The following is a 22,189-nucleotide window of genomic DNA, read 5'->3' as shown; positions in this document are numbered from 1 at the left end:
TCTTCCTGAGAATGAACATTGTGTTTTATGCGTCAAGTTCGTCAAGTATTTGTGGGGACCGGCAAGTCCGCAAAAAAAAGAAATAACCTCGTTAAATCTGGCCGTTTCTTTATGGAACACTCCTACATTAAGGAAGCTAACGATGGACAATAACCCAACACAAAATCTAGAAAAAAAGGAAGCGAGCCAAGCAACAAATCAAAGCCATTAAACAGCACCCTCAGGCTGCGACTGGTGGACTGGTAAACTATTGCAATAGAAACCAGGCAAATGCAATCGTCTTTCTTTTCTATAATTGCCAATTAAATTCTCTTCGTTTTGCATCTTGTTGATTGCGTTATTGTAAACTGAACTTTACCTTATTTCTTATTTTTGTTGTTCACTCTCGATTAACTTATATATATTAACTTACATTAAAACTCGATTTGTTTATATCAAAACTGGGTGGAAGAAAACAACACTAACTAATGTTGTTTATTGGTCTCAATTACACTTCCCTCCTGTCAGATAAATCATCGAGTCATAATTCCAAAAAAAAAAATACGAAACCGGCCAACAACCGTCTTTGAGGTGCAAAACAATAATCGAACAAATATGTGCTACAGGTGTTATTATTAGAACCCTAATCGTCCCTACTAGCCAAATCGTTCACACATGTTAAAAACTGGATTGGGGTTAATGTGTGAACTATTATTTGTGTTCTCCCAAAACTACTCTCCTCAATTCTCGCTAGATCTCCGCTAGCTCAATCAAGTTTGCAGATTTGTCTCGTGCAAGTATTTAGCACCCGCTCAACCTCCAACCAAACATTGAACGTTTCTGCTGAGCACCTAGCCTTGGAAAATGTTAATTTTTTGGATGTCTAATATCGGGGTATATATGCGATGCTTCGCCGATACAGGCACGTCTCGAGAACTAAGAAAATAGTTGCCCAAAACAAGGGTAGCTCTTTCTTCGCCCCGATGTGCACCGCATATCCTTGTTACCGCACCGCTTCTCATACCCACTCGCATATACAACACAGACTCTTTCTCTCTGTTGTATCTGATATGTCGGCGTTATTGGGCGTTACCGCCCATTAATGAAGGCTACTGTTTCCATGTGCTCATTTGCAAACCAGGTACGAACAGGCGGAGGTTTGATGGGAATCCCGTCTTGATCGGTGGAATACGTAGGACGGGAGTACGGGGATTGATAAATCTATTTCCGGATAGACCAAAATGTTAAACCTGGCAGACACGGCAACACGACGGTAAAACAGTCCTCCGTGAGCATGTAGTCAATCCTTGGCCACCTGTTGTTAACACGGATAATAGCAGCACAGTAAAACCAATCTCGCTCAAATCTTCGCCACAGTAACAGTTACAGGTAGATATAAGTCGGTAATGATTCAATTACAATTGATGTACACAAAATTATAAGATGTGTAGCGATTAATCTAGCCTAATTATACTGATTTTTCTTAAACTATGCAACCGTTCGTTACTTGACCAATTACATATGAATTAATGGGTGAAGTGTCGATTAAGGATTTGAATGACTCACTATAGAATCATATGCATTACTCTTGATAACTTTGAAGATTCGTCAAGTCTCTTTAGTAATTCCTAAATTAACGCACTTTTTCTGTAATCGGAGTTATAAGTCTGTAAATATCTTCTTTATCTCCCTAACAGAACCAACAATAACCAACTGAATCTCAAAGACTGCTCTAAACGTGCATAGTTTTAGAATGAACGCGTACGGTAAGAATTCTCATTATTATATACCATTGTTTTCAGTTGAGTTGTTTTATTGGAATCGTTTGAAAAGAAAAGGAAAGAAATATGATCAACACTTCAACCGTCAACCGATCAACTCACCTTACAGTCGTTCTCGCTCTCTATAAACCTGTATAACACAACCTCAAGGGGTGGCCCGGTGTGTGTGCATGTGATGGTCGCGGTGCCGATCTTCATACGAACGGATCGGACCAAAATCCCATCGGAACTAAGCCAGAATTGGCAGAGCAATGGCCAAGACGAGAGAGAACACAACCTCAACTTGTTTTACGTTTGGCTAAACAACTGCGAGATTAGTTCTGCCTAGTTTTTAGAGCAATATAATTCCATTTAAAATTAAATCTTTTAAAGTTATACAGTACTACAGGTAATTAATTTCATTAACATCTCAACAGAAAACTGAACAATGAACACACACAAGCGCGACAGAAGCAAACCACCCAGCAAAGCGTCTGGGCGAACGAATGCCATCCAGAGTACACTGGGCACTGCGGCGAACCCGCCATCACTGCCGGTAACTCCAGAGCGGCGACAGGCAGCAATGCAGACCAGTAGCAGCACGGGCAGCAAGTTCATCAGTGTCCCCAGGACGGGTGGGCCAATTGATCGTGGCACATCCATTGTCCTTCGCTATTCGGCGCACTCTGCCGGGTCGGATTCGTCCGTTCTCACCAACAACAAACGCAAGGTGCCACGGCTGTCGGCCAAACGTCAACCGGGCAAACCGTTCTCCGCCGGTCTCGGTGCGAAGCAGGCCTGTAGCCGTCCATGTCTCGTTCGGAAGTCGCTACCGTCGGTTGTCGTTGCTGGTGCCGGGCGGCTCACGCGTCCGAGCGGTGTACCACCGATCGTTGTTACCACCGCCACAACGAACAGTGATAATTCCAGTGACTCCATTCACGGCTTCGATCGTAGCGGTGACAGTACCGAGCTTGTAAAGCTACATCAACTGGCGGATGCGCAGCAGGCCGAGTACGGTGCGACACCGGACAACTATCAACCATCGTCCATCGGTCAATATAGCTCCGAAGTACAGCAGCAGCAACGGCAGACAGGTAGCAGTGGGTAAGTGTTCCTTCAGTTTTCTATTTATTCTATTAAGATATGACACGCTGTTGAAATGCATGCAAGATACGTGAACTTCAACGCATGATTAACAGGCTTTCGGGCGAACAGTCATCCCGTGGTGGATGATGTTCAACGTTACCTTCCCGTGAAGGTTTTAGGATAATTTAGATGCAATTGTTATTCCCTACCCATCCACCGACCATGCGGTGGTTTAAACAAAAGCTGATCTTATCTGCAGCGTCTGTGTACTGCTGATAAGAAGCCGAGGAACAGATGTCTTGTGGCAATCTTCTAACAGATACACAGTCCCATTGCTGGATGGCCCTGCCAGACATAAGCGGTTACTTCTCCGCACCAACAAAGGCCCCCTGGTTTTCCAATTGAACAGTGCGATAAGAATGTACGCCTACAGTGTCAGGGTGTTTTGTAATAGTTCTGTAACCCAACATATGAGCAGCGTGTCTATCGGACAGCAGCCGTATTCCAAACCCACGTTTCGTATTAAAGGTGGAGAGATGATGAATCAATAAATTATGCACTATTTCCGATAGCGAGATATACGGGGACAAGCCTTAGGAATTCCCTTGTGACGCACCGTACCTGGTAGCGTAGCGCGGTCTCAATTTCCCTTTGCACTTCAGCAGCAGTGACGTCGCCAGACTGGCGCCATTTGCGAATGCTATTTCCTGCTACCTGCTGTCACACTCGCTGTTGGCTGGTTGCACCCCCGCTAAACCGGGCTCGGTGCTTTTGGTGCGCGAATCTACCTGGTGTAACGGAGGATGATTGAGGCCTCCACCTGCACCTAGTGGATCTTGGGTTTTTTCGGACAGGGATTTTCTTGCGAATTCGTACCCACTCACCCGATAGATACAGAGGTTGGTGGTACATATTCTAATTAGCTGCCCGGTGTCCTGTGGATGTGATGGGTGGCAGCAGCTTATTGCCAACGCGTCAGCAAATGTTTGGCTATGTACGTTTGTACAGAGCCCGGGAGGGCAACACAGAAGTTTAAGGTACACGGACGTATGATTTATTGTACATCCGATGCTGTTTCCAGGTGCCTTACACACTGGGTCCTCATCGCCGTACCAAACTCCACAGACGGAGCGAGTAATCTACTTCGTCTCCGTTCCGTACTCGCCTTTCTGTGACTCACTCGCCCCGGTGTGGGTCGCGTTTGCTGTAGATTAGGGTGTAATTTATCAGCAGCTGGTTGTCCAACGCGGTGTAGATCAGATTCTGGGAAGATGTCCGTTAGATTGGCCCACCAGTGCTACTAGCGCACAAGGCAGGGTGTAGACAACCTCGACTTCTTCGACTTGCTGCGGAGAGCACTTCCGTCTTCTGTCAGCAAACAGGCGACCATTCTCATCGGTGGGCACTGTTAACAGTTGGGATCTGTCGGTCTAGGCGTTTGCCTTGCCTCGTCCAGATATGTGAGTATACTCGGACTTTGTCGTCACAGTTATGTCTCGGCATCGGCATAATCGTGACTCGACAAAATGGTTCCACGAGGGAAAGGGAGAGAGAATGAGACTCATTCAACCGTTCCGGTCGAGGAAGGGAAGAGAGCAGGTTGCAAATGGTGGAACCAGATCGATTAGTACCTCGTGTTAGATGTGTGTGTGCAGGAATGGTGGGAGGCATACAGAAGCTCGCCACTGATCCAGTCGCGGGACTTGTCAGTCTTGTTTACACCGCCCAACCGTCAACAGCTGTTTGTCGTTAGCTCGTCACAATCGTACGGCCTGAGCACGGTGTTTATACTGATATACACGCAAACAACGCGGGAATTTGCGCACAACGAAACAACGCTGTTACAGTGCATAATCCTCCAATGCACCGCTCGCTTTACACAGCACAGAATCCAGTGGTTTTAGTGAAGCAAACAAACGTCACACAGGTTTTGTCGCCGTAGCTCACAATATGAGGTGCCGATCGGTCGCCCCAGTACAGTGTCGAATGTTTTGCCAGCCTATTAGCAAAAGTGAGTTCTGAAGTTTTGTGAGAGTTTTGTTAAACAGTCGGCCGAGAAGCGTCTGGCTGTAATCATATCTAATACAATCAAACATATCATCCCGTTGTCGCGAAGAAGAGGAAGTAAGTACAATCAATATCGCTCTGTTGTTTCCACCCCCATCTTGCCCGGGATAATGCACGTCAGCAAACCGGTAGGTTCGACTTCGTTTTGTCTGTTTGTCCGCCTGTTACGTTACACGGCCTTGCCATACTGAAACGGTCCTGGAAGGTCAGTTTCTTTTACACGTTGTGCCGAATATTTGCAAGAAAGACGATGCATTGCTTTGACCAGATGTGCGGCAAAACTATAAATATTTATTTCCAGTGCCTAAGGTCAAACATTTTCTCATCCACCACCGGTTTCGGGGTAATTAGCCCTACGGGTAGTGTTCGCAGAGGGTTTTTGTTATGCATTGGATTTTTTTTCTCCTAAATTAATCAACACAGTGTGCGCACCTGAATCTTCATCGTCTATACTTATACCGCTTTGAAAAACATAGTTACGCATGTGAATTCCAAATCGGGATAGAGCACCGGTTGCAAGTTGACGCTACCTTAACCAATTTATTCACCGAGAACTGTGTATTCCAAAGTTACAGCTAATCGAATTCTACATTAATTTTGATAACTACCTACCTGTGTTTATTCAGTGTGCGGAAGGTATTATCAAATCCACTTTAAAAAATGTGGAATTCTGGCGCTCCGGAGTTAATTACCCTGAATTATCTCTTGTGGTGTTATAAACATATTTGAGTTGTAAAAGATAGTGATGTCTATAGCTAACCTGATAGCGTAACAAGCAGATAGAGCAGTGAACGAACCGGGACATTGTAATGTCCAGAGTAGTCTAAGTTACATTGACATATAAGCCTTTTTCGAGTATATATTTAATACATCATCTTGGACAGTGTTGGACAGTGTGCTCTGTGTCTATATTTTAGAGGTTATGAGATGTACTTGATGCTGGTGGACTAAAAAACGCTCTTGCGGCTAATGTATTGAGGGTATCAATAATAATTGTCCAGGAATCTGAACTTGTACCGTGGTCGTGGTTAGTTCATAAATAGCCAACTACACTTCAAGATGTCAGCCTCCTTATATGTGATGATTGGTAGCGGCTCACTCATAGTGCACATCATCTCGTGGTGCGCTAAACTCGAGCAGGTCGTAAATTGAATATTTATTTGATTTCAAAAATCCCATGATACGATTGAGGAAGCGAACGGAAACCGCCTGCATACACACGGCGGCTGGCAAAGTGATACGTAATGCATGAATGAGATAGATCTCGCTGATTTTCTCAGAATGATTAACTGTGAGTTAATTGCGGTCGCGACCGAGACACGCACCCCGAACACAAACGTAGTTTACCGTGCAGCCCCCTGCGCTGTTGGCGGTTGTTGGGGGTTTGATTGTAACGTCGTTGTTGTTGTTGTGTTGTTTGCGTCTGGTACAAGAACCCGCACCCAAGTCATTACAGTTGCGATCTAACTATCACGACCTTCTTCCATTGGATGATCTCGCTCACCCAGCCACATTCAATGGTCAGTCGGTAGCGGTGCGTCCCGGTGCGCGTGCAAAACCGTCTAATAAGTGCAATGCGGTACGTCGTTGTGTCGCATATGGTTTTGCATTTTGTAGCAGCCGACTACAAAAGCCGCCGCGAACTCGCACACACTCCCGCATCGTCTACTGTGGGCGTGCGATTAGGTGGGTACGACGCTCAATTTGTGGTCATTTCTCCATTTATTTATATTTACATCGCTTCTTCGACATCTTCGACATCGAACAAGGTGTTGTTGTTAGTTTTACGTTGCTGTTGTTGTTGATAGTCTATAAATACACCACGCCAAACAGCGATGTTGGTAAACTTGGTAATCGTTTGATAACGTCACAAATTGGTGTTATCCAAGTTCCGTGTTGGGTCCGTTTACGAATCGGTGGTTGCGAAAAAGAACGTATGCTAACGCTCTCTCGGTGTATTCTCGTACAGGATGGTTGCCACAACAGGGTCTCCACTGTCCCAGAGTCTGTCACCTGCGACGGGATCCTCACCGCCGCTATCGATCTCAACAAACGTAACGCTTAATACGCCCTCGGTGGCGAACTCCACCGGCAGGCAGGGCGCATCCGTCGGTAGTTCGCGTACCGGTAGCACCACCGGCAGTAATCGAACTTCCAACACCGCTGCTGCATCCGGGCTTGGTGCCGAGGGTAGACATGTCCCCTTTCGCCTGACAGCCAGCAACGATTGGAACTGTATGCCGGGCGGTTCGCCCACCCACACCAGCGTCAGGGACGGGAAGGTACAGCTGCAGATTGTCACGCAACCGGAGCAGCAGCATCGGGCCCGCTACCAGACGGAAGGTTCCCGGGGTGCGGTGAAGGACCGTAGCGGCAACGGGTTCCCGGTGGTGCGGCTCGTCGGTTACAACAAACCCACCGCACTGCAGGTGTACATCGGTTCCGACGTGGGACGTCCGTCGCCCCACATATTCTACCAGGCGTGCAAGGTGTCGGGCAAGAACTCGACGCCCTGCATCGAGCGCAGCATAACCGGTACGAAGTACATCGAGATACAGCTGAAGCCGGAAAACAACATGACGGTGACGTGCGACTGTGTCGGCATACTGAAGGAGCGCAACGTGGACGTGGAGTACCGGTTTCCGGACCAGACGGTGTCACGCACCAAGAAAAAATCCACCCGATGTCGGATGGTGTTCCGCACGAACATTCTCTGCGATGACGGTACGGTGGAACTGCTACAGGTGTGCTCGCAACAAATCATCTGCAGTGAGTATTGTTCTGTTTACGTTTGTTCGGATATAGCCTAATGCTTTCTTGCAACTCCTATCACTATCAGCACAACCACCGGGTGTACCGGAAATATCGAAAAAGTCACTAAACTCCTGCCCAGCGGACGGTGGACTCGAGATTTTTATTATTGGCAAAAACTTCCTCAAGGATACGCGCGTAGTCTTCCAGCGTCCAAAGGGTATGTTAACACAGTCGGCATTCGCGCGCACGGCGGTACAAAATTCAACTGCCTGGGAGCAATCGGTCATCCCCGACAAGGAGCATCTTAATCAGGTGAGTTTAGGCAAAGGCTAAAACAATTACACTAGCGAGAGATAGAAAGAGAGCAGTGTGCGCGTTCAAGCATACACAGTGACTGTCTGATCTATTACCGTGAAGGTACATCAGAACGGACTGTTATCCTGTGCTTGTTGTCAAGCCAAGTCCATTACCCTACGTCGGCAGAACGTTTACCTTGTCCCATTTGTTCCTCGTCGTTACTTAATAACTTTCTTTATATTCTCTGTTTTCAGATACATCTAATCTGCGTAGTGCCCCCGTACGAACGGCAAGATATTACCGAACCGGTCACAACCAAATTGTACATCACGTCGAGTGGCAAAAAGAGCGAAACGCATGACTTTATTTACACACCGAAAGGTGAGCATACGACGCTCAGTGCGGCGACCGTATCATCATCAGCACGCCGCAACAGAATAAATACGGCAGCAGATCAACAACTGCAACAGCAGCAGCAGCAGCAGCAGCAGCAACAACAACAACAACAGCAGCAGCCACAAGCGCAACCAACATCACACAACTATTTTAGCGAGCTTGCTGCTGCCGCCATCGGTAACGGTTCCGGATTGGAAAATGGCGCTACCGTAAACGTTGGTGCGAACGCAGACGGTGCACTAGCGGTGGCGAATGCTAATGCGGCCATTAATGCGATTGCCGCCACCGTCGTCTCATCGTCGGCAATGGGTGAGCTGCCGGGACCGAACGGGACTGCCGGGCGTTTCGTCTGCAACGGAAATCGCAATGAAGGTATACTTGTTTGGCTTCTTTACGGTGGTGGCAAATTATGTCCAGCAGGATGAGTTTGGGGTTTGTTTTAGCGTCTTTGCGCACATAAACTATCCTGCAATGATCTCATTGACTGATGGCAGTGTGACTATCGGCGGGGAACTTATTTGGAACTGGAGAAATTGTTGATGAACTTAGGTTGTAAATATACAATATTTGCAACTTGAAGTAAATTCCCATATTCTTACCCATTTCCTTGATTGCATTAATTAAGAAACTCGAAGCTCGACAAAATACCTCGACTGACATGAAGCTGGCGATCAGCAGTGTGTGACACCTATACCTATAAAACTCAACTTCATCAACATTGTACATTGTATAGTACAAACATATCTTTCTTTTACCCCTTCTTTTAAAATAATTAACCAAATTGAGAGCATGCCGAAGCGATATGAGACTTGGGTAATAGAAGTCAAAGCACCTCCTCACAACACGTGAAGGTGAAGGTAAAGAGGATGAGCACAATCCCGTTTTTTGATGCCTTTCCGTTGAGTTTTGTTTCTGTTTTATTCTATCGGTTGCTATAATTTGTTCTTACATCATCAAAGGAATGTTTTGGATTGCTGATCGTTCTGTGTTATGTTCAGCTTGTTACTTCATTACTATTTATTATGGTTTCTATTTTTACGAAAGGTAATCTCCACCAATAGCGTGGTTGCATTTAGTGCATATTTAGTATATCTCTAGTGCGTTTGGTAGTAACTGTTTACTTTATTGTATCCGTTGTATCAGAATGTTTTTTAATGAACTACCCGTAAAGCATTAATGGTTTTGAACGATTTGTTATCTTTATTTTTCTGTTAAGTAGTAGTTTGTTTAATTTATTCCACAAAAAAAAACAAATTATACCTTGAAATGGTATCTTACATCGTACATGAAGTTAGTACCAACAGCAGTTTCTTTATACACACCACAAGATAGACCACTTCATCACCTTAATCGTTAGTTTGAGATATTATGATTTATCCATCTTAAACAAATCATCGTATGATGGAATGTTAACGATTTGCAACAATTTAAACTTTCACTGCTAAATTATGGTTGTGTTAGCATATATGATTTATATATTAGTAGCAGTAGGAAGGTAGTGTTTAAGTGTAGAAAATTGCAGGCATTCGAAACTGATACAGTATTGTTAGCTTTGTAGCTTCTTTGCAAGAGTATGTTGAACGAAGTATTTAGTAGACCCGTAGATATTGTCATCCACAGCGTTGGATGACTTTAATTTGCTTTGGTACTTGTTTAATTTCGTCGCCTAACGCTCTCTTCGTTTACCCCATACCTTTCCCAGCCGTATCACCGTTCGATGAGCCAAACGTTTGCGGCAGTCGTCCAATGTTTTTGCAAACTTCCACATCGCTCGAGATCGCTGCAAAGGGCATGATGCCGCCACCAATCAATGTGCTGCCATCAATCAGTGGAGGAGCTGCAAGTATTATACAACCGCAGTGCCATTCGGGTGTAACGATTGGCGGTGGTAACGAGCAGCAGTACTCGGTGTCGTTGTCATCACCGCAACAGGTACAACCCACAGAAGCATTTAAAGCAGAATTGGTCGAGCCGGAGTGCAGCCGTAGCGATATGGTCGATGAGGACTCGCTGGACGGTGTCTACCGGCTACCGACCGGCGGAAGTATTTTGTATCGTCGACGAAGCGTGCGTCAACCGAGCATGGACATGGAGGACAGCTCATCGTCCATGTCACTGCTGGCCAATGGTAATCACATGCTGGACATGCCACTCGCGGATGGAGGAGGTCCTGGTGGTGGAGGTGGCGGCAGCAGTGGGGTTTCGATCGGTGCGCAGCATTTCGACACGGTGATGAACATTGCCACCATGGCCACATTCTGTAGCAGTGCCAACTTGTCCATGGCGCTGATGGACACTAACTATATGAGCGGTGAGTCGTTGGACACATCAAAAAATCCTTTACCGTCGGAATGCGAAGTGAAAAATATTGTAAAGACAGAGACACAAGCTCCACCGCAGCTATCATCACCCTCACCATCTAATATGCAGCTCAGCCAGTTGATGGTGGTTGCATGTAATGACTCTATAGCTACACAGATAGAAGCAAAATGCCTGCAACAGCAGCAACAACAACAGCAGCAACATGTCCAACAACAGCAAGCTGCACTGCTGGATATTTCTAACCTAACGGTGCCAAATGATGCTGCTACGGTGCAAAATATGCTACAGCAGCAAGATGTGCTGTTAGCATCTACCGCCCCCACATCAACATCATTCTTACAGCAGCAACAACAACAGCATGAGCAACATCTCCATCAACAGCAGGGACAGCATCAACATCATCAGCAGCAGATACAACAACAACAACAACAACAAATGCAGCAACAACAGCAACAGCAGTTACAGCAACAACATCAACAGTTACAGCAGCAGCAGCAGCAACAGCAACAACACCTGCAACAGCAGCAGCAACAACTGCAACAGCAGCAGCTGCAACAGCAACAACAACTGCAGCAGCAGCAACAACTGCAACAGCAAGAACAACTGCAGCAACAGCAACAACTTCAACAGCAAGAGCAGTTGCACCATCATTTACAGCAGCTGCAACAGCAGCAACAGATGCCTGCCGAAAAAATGGACGTCGGTATGGTTAGCGGTTCGGTTGTTGTGTGTGATGGGATGTTGATGAACAGCCAGCTTGCCCAACAACCGATGGATACATCTGCTCCATTATCTGCTGCGTCAGTTATGGGGGCAATGAGCGTGCAGATGAGCAGCGTTGTTGGTGCCGGGGCTGGTGAAATACCGCCAGTTAACAGAGTAACCACCGTCGAGCCGCAACGTATCGAGGATACACAGAGCAGCGAGGCATCCATTGCGATGGATTCGATCGGCCTCAACACGGCTCAGGAGGTATCGCTGGCGGAAGAGTCCCGTGCTCTAGCCTCGGAACTAACGTCGATGTCTGAAACGGAGCTGATGAACTACATATGTCCGAGCGCTTTCGATTCCGGTAAGTAGTTTGAAGGGATATAAAGGCACTCATGCTAACTGTGCTTTCGTGTTTTGTTTTAGTTTAACGCTGCACAGAGGCTAAATAGAATACAACAACAGCTATACATTGGAACAGTATGTAAGTAAATGGTATGACAGGAACCATTTGGAGGTGTGAAGAGGCGTGCTACAATATACCAAACATTCTATTTAGCAGTCCATGCTAATTTTATGCATGTAAAGTGTGCTACAAGCACACAACTATTATGTTCGTTTCGATTGTTATGTCTGTTTAACGTTCTAGTACCACTTGTCAAATGTATGTGGCCCAGATGTGCTGATTTAGACAGACCAGGATTAGCCAAAATAGCTGGACATGTTAGAGGGTGTACATACGAAATTCCGCTGGATTTCGAAATCGAAATCCTTAAAAAACGTGACCAACCAATTTGAGAGATCTGTTCGTGGTGGTAAAAATATGAGTTATTTCCGATTTCAAGAACCCGTTTCATTTATTCCACAGAAATCGAAGCATTGTTCAGATTAGTTATTTCAATTTTCAAATGCAGCTTTATGCCCTTAGGAGATTTGGAAACGTGCTGAATCGATTGCCGTACTCAAATGAATAAATTTAGAAAAATGGGTCAAATTTTCAAGCCAATTGACGTTGCTACATTTGTCAAGTGGAAATGGACGTTAAGTTTTGTTTTGTTTGGTAGCAACATAGTTGCGTTCAAAAGATTATAAGGAAGCTCGAGAAAAAAAAATTAAACAGAGGGGAATTTGAGTAAGCAACCTAGTTCCTACAGGAACATGGACAATGGTCCATGGTTTAAATAGTTTGTTTTATGTTTTATTCACTTTGCGTTAGTGTTGTATTGCAAAAACTCATTACGTTTGCCATAATAATTCTCTGAGTCATGTTGTACTAGGAAGAAAGATACAGTATACAATTCGCTCGCCCGGTAGATTAAAAGTAGGCACGCCACGATTCGAACGTACAGATAACAGGCGGTGGCTGCCATGTAATGCTATGGTTTAAGTACGCAAAACGAGAGAAAGCTATTTTAAATGAGAGTATTTTTCGCTATTAGAGTGAAACCACACAATTATAATTGTATATGTATTCTATTACACCGTCATGCGATTCGTCACTAGACACGTACTCCAACCTTTTTATACTAACACGTACATACAGTTTAGCGATTCTTCTCTTCGGATTCTCACCTGTGCGGAGACTCCTTTAATGGCACCAGTAAATCCCATCTTCAAACATAAATGCACACATATTCACTGTAACACATACACACATACCCATATCCAATCACTCAACCTATATAAAAAGGCGGTGGAGACAACGAAACATCAAAGCCTGACTATACAATCTATAAGATATAGCGTAACGATGCGTGTAAGAGCGTTTAAAACCAAAGTGAGACTTTGATCCGATAGACAAAATAGGGACATTCGAGGGTGGAAAAAGCAAATCACTTAACATTTAAAACGATATGGCTGTTAACTTTTTTTTGTTTTTTTTTGCTTAGTTAACTATTTAAATTCCATACTTGCGCGTAAGCGAAACGAGGACGTTAAATTACTTAAAACTCATACATGAATAAGTTCCGAATCGAAAGGACGAAAAGATTAAACTAAACAACGAAGCATAGCAAACGAATCGGGATCGATGATATATAAGCTAATGTACAAGAAACAGAACAGAAGAACGCGCACACACAAAATGCAGACTGCCATATATTCCGTATAGCGTTTAGCTCGTAAGGATCTAGCAGTGATTTCGATTCACGCAGCGTTAAAAACCCCGCACATTGCTGTGCATTCGTTGCTTCAATGCAGTACAGCTCGATACGGAGTACGTCCGAATAGTGTAGCTTTATTTTCCTGCCATCCACGTCGGGTTTACACGGTGTAAGCAACGCAAATGCCTAATTTTGATAGCTCCACAGTTGGTGGATAGCATTTTAACTAGGAAGACAAACGAAACAATTGTGTTGGTTGTGCGTTGCCCTGACTGTGGCGGTACTACAGGCGGGTGGTTCAGACGGCCGAACCCAGGGTTATATTTCGTGGTCGTACACTTCTGCACGAACACTCGAAACAGACTGAACTTGAGTTCCACGAACTTGACATCGAGTCACGCGCAGATAAGTATAAAAATTCGCACTGGTAGTAGTGCTGCGGTGCAAGTTCTAAAATACACTCTTGGAGTGCTACTAGTTGAAGAGAGAGAGATAGAGAAAAAGAAACAGAATGAGAGAAATAGGGAGATAAACAGAGAGTGAAAGGGGTTTAAAAACAGAAACATTAGTCCAAATTGAACGAAAAGTCTTAATTAACAAACTTTACAAAGGCCAAACGATTATGCGATAATCGGACGTAAATTAAATATTCTAGGGTGATAACCGAAATCAACAAAGCACGCAAATCAAAACTATTCTAAGTGTTTTTTTTTATCTCCCATTTTTCCAATTTAAATCTTTAATTTTCATTAGGCACGACTTTGAAAGAGCAAAAGTTTATCACGTATTTACTATTCAACAAATTGAAAAAAATGAAAAGATGTTGGAATGGTCCAAAGTAATTTTTTTGTTTTGTTATGTTTTAATATTTTATACATGTACGTATTAAGATAGTTTATGCGCATGAGAAGAGTTTATATGAACGTTATTTACATCGGTTACCTTACAGTGAAGGGGTTTTGTCTTTTGCCTTCCCATCTCGAACACTAAGCAAAATGTTTACAGTGCATGTTGTATGATGCGCGCTATACATAAGGTGAATCGTATTTCGGATGATACATATTTCATTACTGTGAACTGTTAAAATAATCGATAAATTCCTCAACTGTTCTTTTTTATTACGCATGCTATATTAGAAAGCTGTCAATTATTATTGTCAGGCTGACGTTAAAGAAATTCATTGAGTGCTGCATTTGATGCTACGGAAGGTGAAAGGGTCAACGAACAAGGAATCGCAAACAGGGTTTTCTACAAAAGGAACTGAATTTTTCTATATCTATATAAAAACGTTTTTGTCACAATGTCTTGAAGTTGATACTACAAAAGCGAAAACAAAACATTAAAAAAAAAGATTATAACTCGCACACAACTCGTGTTACGGTTTTAGGACATTCGATCCCGCCATTTAGACCGTTTTCTCATTACGACAAACTCTCGATTAATGTATTACGTGAAGGAACTGTTAAAAGTACAACTGATTCGTATATTATCAAAACACACGCGAACTGGCACCATTATTACGGTGAGGTTTTTAGTACAGAAATTGGAAAGTTGATTGGAGCTTGAACAACTTGTACTATTCAATCGCATTAGTGCTGCGCGCACACAAACCATAAAAAAAACGAACAGATCGTTGTCTACATGGAACGATCGCGCAAAGGAGAAGGAAGAGATTTGTTTAGTGGACGATCTAAAAACTCTCAAAAACCTCTGCAGTGTGTCATTTGTAGTCAAGCATATATGCATACGTATCAAACTCTATTCTTACTGTTATTGTTCACAATAAAAATTTATTTTGTTTTTTTTTTCGGAATATCTACTACAAAACCCGACGTCATTTTGTCAGTCTTCTAAAGGAGTAGTTGCTGGTAGTTGTGCTATTACTTAGTTGCGTATCATGCGTGTTTGTGTGAGAGCGTTCGTAGATTAACTTTTTTCTGGTGTTGGTTGTATGGCTTTCGTTGCATTCAAGCAAAATGGTTTACATCCGTGCAGTTTGAATTGTTAGTGAGAGAGATTTCGGTATCACTCTGGTTTCATCGGTGTCAACTGTGTTGGGTTTTTCTGAAGGCTCTGTAAAGTAACAGGTAATTATAAAACTTAAGTTGAAGTACAAATATGATAGAAAATTTTTAACAACTTACTCTTTGATGGTTCTCGACCACGTCCAAATATCATCCGTTCCACGCCGATAGTTGGAGACTCGAACAGCAGCGTCCAGAGTAGTGCGACTGTCAGCGTGAAGCCAATGTCGCCCCAAAACTGATATGCGGCCAACAGATCGGTGAAGTAGAACGGCACACGGGCGAATCCTGCCATCATCATCTGGATCGGAAAGTGCAGCAGATAGATCGCGTACGACAAGCGACCGAGAGGTTGCCAGAATGTCGCACCGAGAAAATCATTGACTGGTCCACCGTATCCGTTCACGCACGCGAACACAATCCACCCGATGGCAGAGGCCCATAAGACCCGGCTGAGCGATTCGTAGCTGGCGTCCGCCGCCTGTGGTAGGGTGTCATAGTCCGGCTGCTGGATGGGATGGTCGGTGAGTAGTATCGTCAACATGGCGGTACACGCTAGTGTCCAGCCGAGCGCGACGTACCACCGCGAAAGCTGTACGTAGTGTTTCTTAGTACGCTGCATCACATAGCCGTACAACACACCGACCAACCATGCACCGGCACGCGTGTGTGTTGGGTAGTATGTGTATACGTGCCGCAAGCGTTCCTCATCCACCGCCAGAAAGGATAGCCGCAGATGGTGCACGTAAAACAGCACGCACACTGTGACCATGGAGGCAACGATCAGCGCCACAATTACGAGCAAAACCCGACGGCCCCAACGCCACAGTGGATAGATGAGGAACGGTGCAACCAAGTACAGCTGCATGTCGACGGAAAGGTACCAGGTGTGACCGAGACACACATTCTGCGGATTGACATAGTTTTGCACGTACAACAGTGCCGACCACCAGTATTGCTGGCAGGAGTCTTCCGTCAGTGACATGGCGCCGTCCCAAAATGGGCCAGAGCCTACGTACCGCATGAGTGTCGCGGAGAAGAGAACGAGAGCGGCCAGGGCCGGTGTGAGACGGAGGTAGCGGTGCAGATACATGATGGGTAGATTGAGCTTCCCGGACTTGTCCAGTGCGTTCAGTATGCTCCAGCACGTGAGCAAACCGCTCAGCAGAAAAAATGTATCTACGGACACGGTAGACGACACGACGAGTACGCTGTGGTACGATTCAAGCCACTGTATGAGCATAGATATAAGATAGATACAAGGTACAACTCATCATCAGGTGTTGAATCTGTTTGCTACCCAACTTACCGATAGAATGACATGCGAATTGATGATGGGCTGCATACCGATGCGGACGTAGTTGTGACTAAATACAACCCACACCATCGATAAAACCCGTATACCGTTGATGCAGTCCATTGTGCCGGACTTGATTGATGCCATCTGCTGGTTTCGTTGACAAGTCGCCAGCAGTTTCCTTCCGTTGCAGTAGAGCGAAAAGATGACCAAGTTACGGTGCGGTGTCTGACCCCGACATAGTGTGACAGCCTCGTACAGAGTACTCGCTATCGCTAGCAGCACAATCGTACCAAAAATGGATCTGTGTAGCGGATGTGTAACAAATTTACAGAGAGATGTCTTGAACGATTAGGACGACCTGGTGCACTTACATCGTAACCCACTGGGCTGTGCTGAGCGTTGGCGCAACTGCATTGCAATTAAGCATTACAGGTGGAAGATCGGGGACGGTTGTATTGAGGAACTCTTGGAAGTGTTCGGCGGTGCAGGCTGCCGGTATGCACACACCCAAATGTGCGGCCCAAATCTTCCCAGACGCACCGGGCATTATGCGCTGTGTTGAAGGACTCGCGAGTAACAAGTTGTCGAGTGGTACGGTCAGGAAGCAGTAACGGCCTCGTATCGTACCTATGATGGGCGAACCATGCTCATGTCGCAAATCGACACACTGATCGTAGTGCCCGAGTTCGTACAGATTGCCCGAGAATATACCAGCCGGCCATTTACCCCAGGAATCTAGCACTGGAAGATTCGAAGCAAAGTACACAATAGTAGTAGCCATTTCTTGTTTAGATAGTAGGTTAGAGCACCATTCCTAATGTCTAATACAGCTGGACGTCTAATCTAACCGAGAAAATGTAGAGACTTAAAGAAAAAACTGTACACCTGCCCGTAACGCGGTCTAGTAGCAGGACTATTAGAGATATTTGTGAGTTTATTGCCACACTGAAGTAATGCTTAGTATCTTCTTCGCTGATAAAGAGCTCTACAAGAATGCTACTAGTTTGAAGATGATTAAATAGATAGGACACAACTCGGCGGCTCATTTAATCAGTTTGCGCGTCAGGATGACGCATTGGGCACTTTCTCCTCCACTTACGACTATGGATTGGTTATGATGTCCCGGATTAGCCCGGTGGTACGATAAGATTGAACAAGCACTTTATCAACTTTTATGGCACTTTTTGTTGGTAGCTTCCACCACTCCTGGGATGGATTTGGTTTTTTCCTCCAGTAGCAATTCTTCATAGACACACATCGTTTGAAGCCGCATTACTTTAGTTGTACAAGGCAATATGCTAGCTTACATTTCACTGTCCAAAACTCTTTCGCCTGTATGCCGGCCACCAGTGCTAACAGCTGTCGATCGCATCGTGTTTCGTTGTGCAGCTGACTGGTGTCGAGCGACTGGAGCCTGTCCACTATACTGGCGAAGTCGATTGATGGATGTGGATCGTTACGCGCGAGAACGTACGGTACAACACAGCCAAACAGCCAAAACCTCCAAACCAACATGGTGGCGGTCGGTGCACGTAATGAATCCTTCTGGTGACTGGTATGCGTGGTTCGATTACCGCGCGTTTTATACTCAGACGTGATGGCATGGTCAATAATTTCTCCAATCGACTACGTTTTTCTATGTTAAAAGGTACTTGATTTCGTTCTGATTTCAAAGTACACATCGTTAAAGCAACCCTACTCGAGGGTTTTGAAAAGATAACGAGCGAGCTTTTTTGCCATTTCCTTTGCGAGGATTACTCTACTACTACTATTTTCACCTGTGCAGAAACATGGTTCCGTAAATAGTGTGATTTGATTCATTGTATCTTAATACAAATTGTTTGAAGACATAAACAAAAACTTGTCCGTTAGGTAAAGGATACGGTAAATATGTGATGCTATTACTGACGCACTTTAAGTTGTTGAATTATTTATTCTATTCGGTCAATTGAACATCAAGTTTACTTTTCAGATCCCAAGAGTCTCATATTAATTGGTTGGACATCTGTTAATAATGTTGAACCATTACATCTGAGCAATTTTATCGATGTTGAAGTCAAAAAAAGATGAATGCAGATGATGCAGATATATAGAACTGTGATTCTTAATATCCAAGATATATGACACACGCTAGCAAGTGTTACAAGTATAAAATAACAAGCAGAATCGTTTCTGAATATGTTAATTACCTTTTTAAAATTTTTAAACTCATTTCGATAAACAGCCATTTTAAACGAAGGAAAGTTGTGCTGTGGTATTGCAACATGTACTGTGGTAATTTTTTTGTATATTTATATATTATAGATATTTTATTTAGCGAATTTCATTTAAAATTCATCTCACAAACATTATATACACGAACTATGACTTCTATTCCGATAAATTTGCAACAATTACGATAAATGTTCGCATACTTTTGTTTATATTGTGACAGTGTTGTTCCCATTGTGCGGATTTGATGCATTTTTGACAGCAGCGGTGTAGGATTGTGTGCAAACAAATCTAGGAACGGACAAGTAAACATAACCACGCAGCCAGCAAGCAATTCAGATAGAGATCGTCTTGGAGTATCGTATAAAACGGTACCGACTTCCTCAGTAAACACAAAACCCCATAGTTACTTCACTGTGAAATGTTCAATCATTCGAAATAGTTGATATTAAAGGCATTAAAGGCCGTACAGCGGCCCAACTCCAATCAAGAACAACACAGCAATGGCACCGAAGAATAAAAAGTGCTCTATTTGCGGTTCGAGCGTCACCACAAAATGGATAACACTCGATCGAAGGCGTTTATGCAGCGATTGCTACGACATCCAATGCAATCCACCATTGGAACCAAAGCAGGATCTAGAAACAGATGCTCCCGGACCGAGCGGTCTTGGTCCGGGTCCGAGCGGTCTCGGTCCGGGTCCGAGCGGTCTCGGTCCGGGACCGAGCGGCTACAAGAGTGAAACATTCATTTCATCTGTGTCGGTATCGAGCGATCCGGCCGATGATGCTGTTTTTGCGAAACCTACCCTATTACCCAAGCCAAGCAAGGTTGGCAAACGTGTCGAAACGCAGCCGGCTCGCAGCAACCCGAAAAAACCTCTCCGCAATAAACCGAAAAAGACGGGAATGAAGCTTAAGTTTACCGATGAAACAACACGCCCGAAATCGGTTCCTAAGTTATTCCATGAGGTGAGTAGGTTTATAATGTAGTGAACCGACGAATGATGCAATGCTTTCCATTTTCTAATATAATCTTTTTCGGATTATAGAATTTCTGGTATGAGGTAGGTGACATTGTGTCGCTGGTCGATATGAAGGACAACACGTATTACGCACAGATACGAGGGCTGGTTGTGGACGTGTTTAATGAGAAGAGTGCCGTACTGACGTGGTTGGTTCCAACCATTGAGAGTCCGCCTCCGAACGAAGGTTTTGATCCTGGCACGTATCATATCGGCCCGGATGAGGATGAATTGCGTGATTTGAGCCAGATGAGGTTCGTTATGCACGCACCGAACGGGTACTATTTCAACCGCCATCATCCGTTCCCCCGACCGAACGTGTACGGGCCGATTACCAGGGATGGCCGATCGACTGCGGTACCGGAGTACGAGTGGACGAACATTTGCCATCTCCACTACGGTGAACATTCGAAACGCTGAGATAGACAAAATATCGCAAGTTCAAATTCTGAAGTGGTACCATACCATCTTCGTTAGGTGTACGCTGTTAGAACTTACAGGATAGTACCGTAATATTGTTAAAATTGTGAAATAGAACTGATTGAATTACTGAACTGAACTTGATGTATTATCTCAATACATTCGTATTGAACGCCGTACTGATTTCTATCGGCATTACCTTAGCCATTACTGAACGGTTTATATTTCGCCAAAGGAAACATTTTCCATGCCTATCTTTTAACCCTGTCATTGGCAGCCAATAAAAAAGCACCCTATTCCTGACAACCGGACTACACGGGTAGTCAGAAATTTTGTAGAGGCTTGAAGACGTAATCCAATATCGATGCAATGTATAGATGAAAATTAATTTAACTCTTCTAGTTTACACTGCTATTAATAAGTCGCATTAACTCAAATCCAGAAAAAAATAAATAAAATACCAAAGCATCAAAAATAGTTAAATATCGCATATTGCTATTTTAGATTTTTGGCCGTTTTTTAATTTTTTCGAAATCATGTCAACTTTAACTAGCCATAAAATGCAAATGGCTTTGAGCTGAGGAGGCATACCGACAGCAATGTAAACTAGAAGCATTAAACTAATTTTCTTGTGAACACTGCATTTCCTTTATAATCGAGTTAATCGTGTTGTTTTATCGCATGTACCAAAAAAGAAACTATTTGGAATTAACCTGCAATGAGAAGATAGTTACCAAATTAAAATAAATTAAATCCTTAATTTAAATAATTTTATTTTTATAATCAACAATATCAAATCGTGAAAAAAGAAAATTGCGTACAAGATGCTACCCATGAAATATTTCAATGACGAAGAGGCTTGAAATATTTCAAACGTAACGGAAATTAACTACACGTGGCGAAACAGTTATTGTTTCGAAGCAATACGGAGGAATGTGATGAATAACATGCTTTATACGTATGTACATCTAAAGCCATGCAAAGATCGCGATTAGAGATAGCATAACATGATGCCACAAAACCATCGGATGGCAGTTATTGAGAACGCTTACCGAATGCATGAGGAAATGATCTTTTTTTTTTGTTCCATTGCCTTTCTTTTAATGCGCTTTTGTTTATAAAAGAAAACAAGTTGTATCGATTGTTGATTCACTAGGTAGTATTAATAGTAGTTAAACTCGGTAGAAATACGATCCGGAACAGTTAATTACGAAACAGTGTTTTAAAAGGTAAGATGTGACAGAGTGATTACAATGGCACGAATGGGTTGTTTGCGTTTAGTTTTCCTTGTTGTCCTCTCTTGCAGCAAGTAGATACTACAAATTTAGTAGACGTGTGTGCTCTGGTAACGTTGGATGGAACGTTGATTGTTCTGTGTGTGTATATAAGCCTCTATTATAGTTTACCTCCGACACAGAAGCCGCCGTATTGTTTTGTATCCTCTCCCTTTCTTTGGTAAGGTAAAATTGTGACTTTGACTAGAAGAACGAATAGAACGACATAAGAAACGCAACGAAATGGACACGATTCTTCGGAAATGGGAAAACTGGTTGGTAGTTTCATTTAGCGGCATAACACGCACCTCAAATCTATGGGAGAATTCTTCAGGAATTCTGACACCCACCAGTGTACGCTAGTGTAGAGCATCGTTTGAATTGCGTGGATGAACCTCGAATTCTCTCTTGCACGCCCACCTGTTAACTCAACCAAATTGCACACACACACACACGCGCGCG

General features: G+C 43.9%; 3 protein-coding genes across 3 annotated transcripts; 2 read left to right on the top strand and 1 right to left on the bottom strand.

Moving 5' to 3' along the window:
• The first annotated feature begins 2,187 nt into the window (after positions 1–2,187).
• On the top strand, positions 2,188–14,869 carry LOC128306406 (nuclear factor of activated T-cells 5). Its single transcript, XM_053043917.1, has 6 exons — positions 2,188–2,846; positions 6,865–7,664; positions 7,735–7,961; positions 8,201–8,714; positions 10,045–11,736; positions 11,799–14,869. The coding sequence occupies exons 1-6, from the start codon at positions 2,188–2,190 to the stop codon at positions 11,801–11,803; spliced, it is 3,897 nt and encodes a 1,298-aa protein (XP_052899877.1). The 3' UTR covers positions 11,804–14,869.
• A 411-nt stretch (positions 14,870–15,280) lies between these two features.
• On the bottom strand, positions 15,281–18,336 carry LOC128306408 (nose resistant to fluoxetine protein 6-like). The gene is made up of 5 exons (XM_053043918.1): positions 18,106–18,336; positions 17,170–17,539; positions 16,808–17,099; positions 15,619–16,729; positions 15,281–15,547 (listed from the first exon to the last, which is right to left on the bottom strand). Exons 1-5 carry the CDS (start codon positions 18,311–18,313, stop codon positions 15,456–15,458), a joined length of 2,073 nt encoding a protein of 690 aa, XP_052899878.1. The 5' UTR covers positions 18,314–18,336; the 3' UTR covers positions 15,281–15,455.
• A 982-nt stretch (positions 18,337–19,318) lies between these two features.
• Positions 19,319–20,889, top strand: LOC128307137 (GATA zinc finger domain-containing protein 1-like). Its single transcript, XM_053044869.1, has 2 exons — positions 19,319–19,980; positions 20,061–20,889. Exons 1-2 carry the CDS (start codon positions 19,513–19,515, stop codon positions 20,451–20,453), a joined length of 861 nt encoding a protein of 286 aa, XP_052900829.1. The 5' UTR covers positions 19,319–19,512; the 3' UTR covers positions 20,454–20,889.
• The last annotated feature ends 1,300 nt before the right edge of the window (positions 20,890–22,189 follow it).

Source organism: Anopheles moucheti, chromosome X, assembly GCF_943734755.1.
Source record: "Anopheles moucheti chromosome X, idAnoMoucSN_F20_07, whole genome shotgun sequence".
In the NCBI taxonomy this organism is placed as follows: Eukaryota; Metazoa; Arthropoda; class Insecta; order Diptera; family Culicidae; genus Anopheles; species Anopheles moucheti.
This window is presented reverse-complemented; position numbering and strand designations above follow the sequence as displayed.

Excerpts from the sequence above, each read along its gene's own strand:
- LOC128307137 (XM_053044869.1), top strand. The coding sequence starts at position 19,513 with ATGGCACCGAAGAATAAAAAGTGCTCTATTTGCGGTTCGAGCGTCACC. Across the intron at positions 19,981-20,060 it reads TTCCTAAGTTATTCCATGAG|AATTTCTGGTATGAGGTAGG; the intron begins GTGAGTAGGTTT and ends TTCGGATTATAG.
- LOC128306406 (XM_053043917.1), top strand. The coding sequence starts at position 2,188 with ATGAACACACACAAGCGCGACAGAAGCAAACCACCCAGCAAAGCGTCT. Across the intron at positions 7,665-7,734 it reads CTCGCAACAAATCATCTGCA|CACAACCACCGGGTGTACCG; the intron begins GTGAGTATTGTT and ends TATCACTATCAG. Across the intron at positions 8,715-10,044 it reads CAACGGAAATCGCAATGAAG|CCGTATCACCGTTCGATGAG; the intron begins GTATACTTGTTT and ends TACCTTTCCCAG.
- LOC128306408 (XM_053043918.1), bottom strand. The coding sequence starts at position 18,313 with ATGTTGGTTTGGAGGTTTTGGCTGTTTGGCTGTGTTGTACCGTACGTT. Across the intron at positions 17,540-18,105 it reads AGAGTTTTGGACAGTGAAAT|TGCTAGATTCCTGGGGTAAA; the intron begins GTAAGCTAGCAT and ends CGAATCTTCCAG. Across the intron at positions 16,730-16,807 it reads ATTCGCATGTCATTCTATCG|TGGCTTGAATCGTACCACAG; the intron begins GTAAGTTGGGTA and ends ATGCTCATACAG.